The 9,360-nt window shown below is 45.6% G+C and overlaps 1 protein-coding gene across 1 annotated transcript; it reads right to left on the minus strand.

Annotated features, from left to right (window-relative positions):
- Positions 1-2,024: 2,024 nt before the first annotated feature.
- On the minus strand, positions 2,025-3,076 carry LOC125513775. Its single transcript, XM_048678965.1, has one exon. It carries the CDS (start codon positions 2,817-2,819, stop codon positions 2,202-2,204), a length of 618 nt encoding a protein of 205 aa, XP_048534922.1. The 5' UTR covers positions 2,820-3,076; the 3' UTR covers positions 2,025-2,201.
- Between the last annotated feature and the right edge of the window lie 6,284 nt (positions 3,077-9,360).

Here is a 9,360-nt window from a genome sequence, read left to right on the forward strand (position 1 = left end):
CGCATTCTCCGGCGCCCCGTATGGCACATCAGCCCGGACGCCGCAACCGCATCGTGGTGGACGTCGGCGACTCGTTTCCGGATGGATCCATTATCGATCTGACGTCCACTGCCACCGTTTGGGTTCCGTTCTCCGACGAGAAAGAGTAGGGCATGGAAGACGACGGAGCCTTGAGTCACGTGAGCCAGCTCGTGTCTCATGCCCTACCCTACCTTGTCGGCGACCGGCCCAACACTCTGAGGAGCGCAGCCGGTCGCCGAACATGGCCAGGGCGGAGCCGGGCGAGCGGGGAGCGGAACCGGACGAGCTATGCGTAGATTATGTTTCATGTTGCATGTAATAATATGAATTTGAAATTTCTAATTTGAGGTATGCGGATGTGAAACGCGTTTATTGAGGGGTGATTGGTCATTGTCCGCGAACACGTCGGGGCGCGTCCGTGGGCGTTTGAGGGGTCGGATTTGCCAAGTCCAGCTGTATATGCACTAAGTTGTAGTAGTCCATATTGAAATCTCTAAAAAGACGTATATTTGGAAATGGAAGAAGTATATGAATGATGTATATTAGATTTACTCGATGCAAACTTTGTAGATTTGACCCATTATACCAGAAAATACAATAACTTTCATAATATAGGCTTTCAAAAAATATCTTTAAATGTTACTCCCTTCGTCCACAAATATAAGATGTTCTAATTTTTTCTCGATTGAATATGTATAGATACTTTTTAATGTCTGTATTCACTTATTTTAGTCAGTATATGGTCCAGACAGGAATATGCAACATCTTATATTCTCTTTATAAACAAATGTAAGACGTGAGTATTTATGAACTCTAACATACTTCTGGATCAGATGCATGTAAACATATTTTTATGTGTTTGTTCACTTATTTCAATTTGCATGTAGTTCGTATTAATATATCCAAAACATCCTATATAGTACTTATTTGTAAACGGAGGGATTACCATCGAGAGTGGCGTTTTGGCTCCTAGGTGTAGATACACTATGAAATGTGTATAAAAACACATTTCAAAATGTTGAAAATTTTCGGAAAAAAAATCCCACGTGTGCATCGGACATCCTACGTTCGCACACAAATTTTTCATGAAAAATGACATTTTTTGTGGCATGTATAAAAAAGATGGATAAATGCCTCGTGAATACCTGTAATCAAGCATAAATTTTTTTCCTTTCTACACAAGCCATAAAAAATGTCCTTTTTGATCGAAACTTGGTACACACATATAATGTCCGGACTTAGAGGCGGGATTTTTTCTCGATTTTTTTAACTTTTTGAAATGTATATTTAGACAATAGGTGCATGTGCACCTTTGCGCCAAAGTGAATTTCCCACTACGATCTAGCTATTCACATCTTGTAGCAAAAAAATGGGGAACATAACACATGCAAATTTCAAATAGTTGCAACCAAGGAGGTGTTTGTTTCGATGAGTGGTAACGTAAATGTAAAAGGGAACTGATTACACACTGTAACAACATTGGAATGGAAAAACCTTATTATGTTTGGTTCTGCATTGTAAAGAAAACAAATCAAGAACAGATCAGATGGAGATCTGCAAGAGGAGCTTGATGGAGGAGGAAGAGATTGATCCAGAGATGGGCCTTGTTGCTCCTCGTCGGCGGCTTCGGCTGTACATCCTCGTCGGCAGCAGCGGCGGCGGCTGGCTGGCGTGGTTGTTCCTGACGACTGGATCAGGAGGGGAGGACCGAGGGGAGGCAGCGGCGCTGGACTCGAAGCGGGTCGATCGAGAGGCGGCGGCAGCGCTGGACTTGAAGGGAGGCGACGGCGGCGGCGATGCATGCATGCAGTCGAGGGGAGAAAGGAGTCGCGGGGGAGGAAGGCTGGGGGTGAGGAGCGCTTGAGGGTGGGAAGGAATTCTTTTCCAATGAGGGGTGGGGGGTATCGACTGATCACTGTCCCGGACCTGACTATACAAGGTCGCCACCAAACGCACGTAACATTATCTATTTACAACGTAAACAGGTGACGGACGAAAATTGCTGAGACAAACACCTCCCAAGATTCACCATCGAAAACCATTTTACATAAGGATAAAGAAGGAATCAAATAATTGAGAAGTACTACAACTACTCGATATGGCAAGTTGGCAACCGGCCGCCATAGATTGCTTCGAACTTTGGATGAAAACCATACAGTGCACAGTAGCTAGCAAATTAACTACTCCTTCTTCTCCTTCTCGAGCTTGCATTTCACCTTCTCGAACACCACGGCGGCCGTCGCCGGCGAGTCGATCTTCAGCTTGAGCTTGCAGGTCCCCGACAGCTTGTTCTTCTTCAGCTGCAGCGTGTACCGCACCTCGCCCGTGACCGCCACCTCCAGCTCGAACTCCCCGGTCTTGTTCTGCTCCTTGTACGCGGCGACGCCGGCGTTGCCCAGCGCGGCGTAGGCGCTGTCTGAGCCCGAGTCGAGGCGGTACACCCGGGTCTTCCTGGGGCCGTGCTTGTCGCCCTTGTCGGCGACCTGCACGCGCTCGAACTGCTGCCCGTCGAACTTGTACGCCGCCTCCAGCGGCTCCGTGTTCTTCATGGTCGTCGCCCAGTTCCGGTTGCGGACGACGAGCTTCAGGGAGAGGTTGTACCCGAGCGAGGTCACCGGGGTGGTCGCCAGCGCAAACCTGGTCAGCGAGGCGTCCTCGACGGTGATGGATGGCTGGACGGCGAAGCTGTAGGCGGCGACCATGACGGCGATGATGATGACAGCGACGACGGCGGCGAGGCACGCTAATGCCCACTTGCAGTCGTCCCAGCACTCGCCCAAGCAGTCGCAGAGCCCCATCGCCGGCGGGTTTCTTGATTCAGATCTTGGAGCCGGAGGGTGTTGGATGGGGGAGGAAGTTGGAGCTTGCTGGCATTGACTATGTAATTTGAACTCTGAGTCTGAGTGGGGTACTTATGGACTGGGAGGAACTAAAATACAGTTGCGCTCTTTGTTCTTACCCTGCTAGCTAGTCTCAGTATTTTGTCCGGAAATACTCGAGAGCGGACATGGCAATCGCTCAACAGAGAACACAAAAGAAATTGACGAAAGGCACAGACCGCCAGACTGCTCCCAGTTTCATTATTGAAATGAAAATTATAGTTTAACAGGTTGGATGAGGGGCTCCAGCTGCACAAAACCCACTAAACTTTACCAGAGCAACTCAACGGCTACTCAGCCTTTCATTACAGATAAAGACTGCAAAATTTTCTTCTGAGACGTACAGTTGAAGACCCTCACGTGTATCGCACGCATGCATACGCTACCCTATGAACATCTTTAACAGCATCTTCAGCCGTTCGGCCTCCGGACTTGAAATAACGCCGTCTAGGAATGTGCTGGCGAAAATATCAGCATGAGGGCGATTGGATTCCTAGATTTTTTTTGAAACTATGATGATTTTTATAACAAATTCGGAAACTATACACCCTAATAAAGAAAAATCAAAAGTATCACCCCGTCGGCCTCTTGTTGGCCGAAAAGGGACTTTTCGGCCTCCTGCTGGCCGAAAAGTACTTTTCGGCCAACAGTTGGCCAAAGAGTCCCTCTTCGGCCAACACCTGCTCTACTTTTTAAAAAATTCATATCAAATAGGATTTTTAGTATTTTAATTTGATTCTTTTTGCATTAGATTAGAAATTTTATGAAGTTTCTGTAGATATCAAGTTTGACTAGATTTGGAAGTTTGAATTTAAATTTTCATGAATTTTCTCAAATCACTAGATTGCTTATAATTTGAGCTAGGAGTATTCTTTTTAGATGATTCTTTTTGCTACTGGTTCTTTGTGACTTTGTTTATCAGTATTAATTAATTGGTGAATTTTAGGATTATTTAAAATTAGGTTTTTACGTCATTCTCTCCCTCCATTTTCTCCCGCCATTTTATTTCCCGCCATTCTCTCCCTTCATTTACTTTCCCGCCATTCTCTCCCGCCATCTTCTTTCCCGACATCTTCTTTCTCGCCATCTTCACTTCTCAACTTATAAAACGAGCCTCATGGTGTCCACGATCGTAGATAACATCGTCTGACACGGTCTGTGTCTCCTGCGTCGGTGCTGCTGGTGGAGTGTGAAACATTGTCTGAGAGAAGTCATAAGTGTTTGCAGCTTCGTCATCATCATCGGAGAGTGTTTCACACTTATGACTTCTCTCACACAGTGTTTCACACTCCACATGAAGGCATCATCGTCATCCTCCGTCGATGCAGCACTCCTTAGTGTGGCGGGAGAGAATGGCGGGAAATAAAATGGCGGCAAAGAAAATGGAGGGAAAAAGATTGTGGGAAAGTATTTATTTTTCTTGTATAAAACGGCAATGGTTGTACAGGATTTACAAGGCACTTTTAAATATAAACTCCTATGAAGCTCAAAACAAGTTTTCTAGTAGGATAAAAGAAATAAAATACAAAAAAATACTACAAATAAAATAGCTACTGATAACTAAACAGGAACAAAAAGAATATGTCAAAAAACTAAAGAATTTTTTTAAAGCAATTAAAATTAAAAGAAATAGCATAAAACCTAACAAACACTAAAACAGAACTGTTTTCATAAAAACCTAATTTTAAATAATTATAAAATTCGCCAATTAATTACTACTGATAAACAAATTCACAAAGAACCAGTAGCAAAAAGAATCATCTTAAAAAATACTCCTAACACAAATTATAGGCAATCTAGTTATTTGAGCAAATTCACGAAAAAAATAAATTCAAACTTTCAAATCTAGTCAAACTTGATATCTACAGAAACTTCATAAAATTTCTAATCTAATGCAAAAAGAATCAAATTGAAATACTAAAAATACTATTTGATATGAATTTTTTTAAACAATAGAACAGGTGTTGGCTGAAGAGGGACTCTTTGCCCAACTGTTCGCCGAAAAGTACTTTTTGGCCAACGATTGGCCGAAAAGTCCTTTTTGGCTAACGGTTGGCCGAAAAGTCCTTTTTGGCCAACGGTTGGACGAAAAGTCCCTCTTCGGCCAACAGAAGGCCGACGGGGTGATACTTTTGATTTTTCTCCATTAGGGTGTATAGTTTCCGAATTTGCTATAAAAATCATCATAGTTTCAAAAAAATCGGATTCCCAGCCGCCGCCTCCAGGCGCCGATTTAGGTCCACTTTCAGCGCAAAATCAACCCGCTTTTCAGTCCATTTTCAGCGCAAATTGGCCCACTATCAGTGCAAATTGACCGATTTTGACCTGTATTCGGCGTGCTTGTGCACAAACTCAACATAAAGTTATTTTTTTATCACATAGTTCATCACAGAAAATCAATAAAAATCAAATAGTTCAATACAAATTATATAGTTCAACAAATAAAAAGTCGTATTTCATCACATGTCGAGCTAGGCGTTGCCCTTGAGCCTCCATAGGTGCTCCACCAGATCCTGCTGCAGTTGTTCATGCACCAGTGGGTCTCGGATCTCTTGACGCATATTGAGAAAGGCAGTCCAAGTTGCCGGTAGGTGGTGATCAACTTGGGCAAAGGGACCCTGCTTGTAATATGATTGTCTCAAACACTGGCTCTTCCTGCTCGCTCTCAATGATCATGTTGTGCAAGATGACACAGCAAGTCATGATCTCCCACATTCGATCTTTTGATCAGGTCTGACCAGGGTACTGGTCAACAGCAAATCGAGATTGAAGCACACCAAATGCCTCCTTAGCATCCTTCTTGCAAGCCTCCTGAACCTTCCCAAAGTGGGAGTTCTTGCCTCCTGGCACAAGGTTTGAGATAGTATTCACAAATGTGGACCATCTCGGATAGATGACATCTGCTAAGGTAGTATCCCTTGTTGTAGTGCCGCCCATTGACCTCGAAGTTCACTGGAGGAGAATGACCTTGAACAAGCTTGGCAAAGACAGGGGAGCACTGCAGTACGTTGATGTCATTGTGAGTTCCCGGCATATCAAAGAAGGAGTGCCAAATTCATAGGTCGTGTGTGGCCACTGCGTCAAGTACCACGCTGCAACCGCCTTTGGCGCCTTTGTACATCCCCTGCCTAGCAAATGGATAGTTCTTCCATTTCCAGTGCATGCAGTCGATGCTTCCAAGCATCCCTGTAAATCCTCTTGTTGCATTCTGTGCTAGGATCCGAGCAGTGTCTTCAGCATTGGATGATCGCAAGTATTGCGGTCCAAACATTGTCACCACTGCCGTGCAGAACTTGTAGAAACACTCAATGGTCGTGGACTCGGCCATGCGTCCATAGTCTTTCAGTGAATCACCGGGAGCTCCGTATGCAAGCATCCTCATAGTTGTCGTGCACTTCTGGAGTGAGGTGAATCCAAGTGTGCCAGTGCAATCCTTCTTGCACTTGAAGTAGCTGTCGAACTCCCGGATGGAATTCACAATCCTGAGGAAGAGCTTTCGGCTCATCCGATAACGACGCTGAAATACTTTGTCGACGTGCAGTGGAGCATCGACGAAGTAGTCGGAGTAGAGCAAGCATAGCCTTCCAGTCGATGCCTGTTATTTGCCTTCAGCCGGCCTGGCGCCGAGCCACCTCGCCGCGGCCTTGAACTGCTCGCGAGCAGGACGGCCAAGGCGGTGAGGACCATGAGATGCTCTTCGTCCTGGACGTGGCATCGGCTTCCTCCACCAGCGGCGCCGTGAGCGCCTCCTCGTCGTCCGAGTCCATAGCCGAGCAAACAAATCGCTGAACACCTGGCGGGCATGGTAGGCGCACAGCCGCAGGTATCCCTGAAGGAAATATGCCCTAGAGGCAATAATAAAGTTATTATTTATTTCCTTATATCATGATAAATGTTTATTATTCATGCTAGATTTGTATTAACCGGAAACATGATACATGTGTGAATACATAGACAAACAGAGTGTCACTAGTATGCCTCTACTTGACTAGCTCGTTGATCAAAGATGGTTATGTTTCCTAGCCATAGATAAAGAGTTGTCATTTGATTAACGAGATCACATCATTAGGAGAATGATGTGATTGACTTGACCCATTCCGTTAGCTTAGCACTTGATTGTTTAGTTTGTTGCTATTGCTTTCATCATGACTTATACATGTTCCTATGACTATGAGATTATGCAACTCCCGTTTACCGGAGGAACACTTTGTGTGCTACCAAACGTCACAACGTAACTGGGTGATTATAAAGGTGCTCTACAGGTGTCCCCAAAGGTACTTGTTGGGTTGGCATATTTCAAGATTAGGATTTGTCACTCTGATTGTCGGAGAGGTATCTATGGGCCCACTCGGTAATACACATCACTTAAGCCTTGCAAGCATTGCAACTAATGAGTTAGTTGCGGGATGATGTATTACAGAACGAGTAAAGAGACTTACCGGTAACGAGATTGAACTAGGTATTGAGATACCGACGATCGAATCTCAGGCAAGTAACATACCGGACAAAGGTAAAAACGTATGTTGTTATGTGGTTTGACCGATAAAGATCTTCGTAGAATATGTAGGAGCCAATATGAGAATCCAGGTTCCACTATTGGTTATTGATCGTAGACGTGTCTCGGTCATGTCTACATAGTTCTCGAACCCGTAGGGTCCGCATGCTTAATGTTCGATGACAGCTATATTATGAGTTTATGTTTTTTGATGTACCGAAGGTAGTTCAGAGTCCCGGATGTGATCACGGACATGACGAGGAGTCTCGAAATGGTCGAGACATAAAGATTGATGTATTGGACAACTATATTCGGACACCAAAATGGTTCCGGGGGTTATCAGATATATACCGGAGTACCGGGGAGTTACCGGACCCCCCCCAGAGGTTATTGGGCCTCATGGGTCCAATTGGTGCAAGAGGAGAGGCAGCCAAGGGGCAGCCGCGTGTCCCTCCCCTCCCAAGTCCGAATTGGACAAGGAAGGGGGCGACGCCCCCCCCTTTCCTTTCTTCCTCTTTCTCCTTCCCTCTCCTCTCCTACTCCAACATGGAAGGGGGGAGTCCTACTGCCGGTGGGAGTAGGACTCCTCATGGGGCGCGCCAAGGGTGGCCGGCCCCCTCCCCCTCCTCCACTCCTTTATATACGGGGAGGAAGGCACCCCCTAGACACACAACAATTGATCCCTTGGATTTCTTAGCCGTGTGCGGTGCCCCTCTCCACCATAGTCCACCTCGATAATATCATAGCGGTGCTTAGGCGAAGCCCTGCGACGGTAGAACATCAACATCGTCACCACGCCGTTGTGCTGACGGAACTCTCCCTCAAAGCTCGAATGGATCGGAGTTCGAGGGACGACATCGAGTTGAACGTGTGCAGAACTCGGAGGTGTCGTGCGTTCGGTATTTGATCGGTCGGATCGTGAAGACGTACGACTACATCAACCATGTTGTGCTAATGCTTCCGCTTTCGATCTATGAGGGTATGTGGAAACACTCTCCCCTCTCGTTGCTATGCATCACCATGATCTTGCGTGTGCGTAGGAATTATTTTTGAAATTACTACGTTCCCCAACAGTGGCATCCGAGCCTGGTTTTATGCATTGATGTTATATGCACGAGTAGAACACAAGTGAGTTCTGGGCGATACAAGTCATACTGCTTACCAGCATGTCATACTTTGGTTCGGCGGTATTGTTGGATGAAGCGGCCCGGACCGACATTACCCGTACGCTTACGCGAGACTGGTTCTACCGACGTGCTTTGCACACAGGTGGCTGGCGCATGTCAGTTTCTCCAACTTTAGTTGAACCGAGTGTGGCTACGCCCGGTCCTTGAGAAGGTTAAAACAACACTAACTTGACGAACTATCGTTGTGGTTTTGATGCGTAGGTAAGAACGGTTCTTGCTCAGCCCGTAGCAGCCACGTAAAACTTGCAACAACAAAGTAGAGGACGTCTAACTTGTTTTTGCAGGGCATGTTGTGATGTGATATGGTCAAGACATGATGCTAAATTTTATTGTATGAGATGATCATGTTTTGTAACCGAGTTACCGCCAACTGGCAGGAGCCATATAGTTGTCGCTTTATTGTATGCAATGCAATCGCCCTGTAATTGCTTTACTTTATCACTAAGCGGTAGCGATAGTCATAGAAGCAATAGTTGGCGAGACGACAACGATGCTACAATGGAGATCAAGGTGTCATGCCGGTGACGATGGTGATCATGACAGTGCTTCGGAGATGGAGATCACAAGCACAAGATGATGATGGCCATATCATATCACTTATATTGATTGCATGTGATGTTTATCTTTTATGCATCTTATTTTGCTTTGATTGACGGTAGCATTATAAGATGATCTCTCACTAAATTTCAAGATAAAAGTGTTCTCCCTGAGTATGCGCCGTTGCCAAAGTTCGTCGTGCCCAGACACCACGTGATGATCTGGTGTGATAAGCTCTACG

Source organism: Triticum urartu, chromosome 6 (genome assembly GCF_003073215.2).
Source record: "Triticum urartu cultivar G1812 chromosome 6, Tu2.1, whole genome shotgun sequence".
NCBI classification, from domain to species: Eukaryota; Viridiplantae; Streptophyta; class Magnoliopsida; order Poales; family Poaceae; genus Triticum; species Triticum urartu.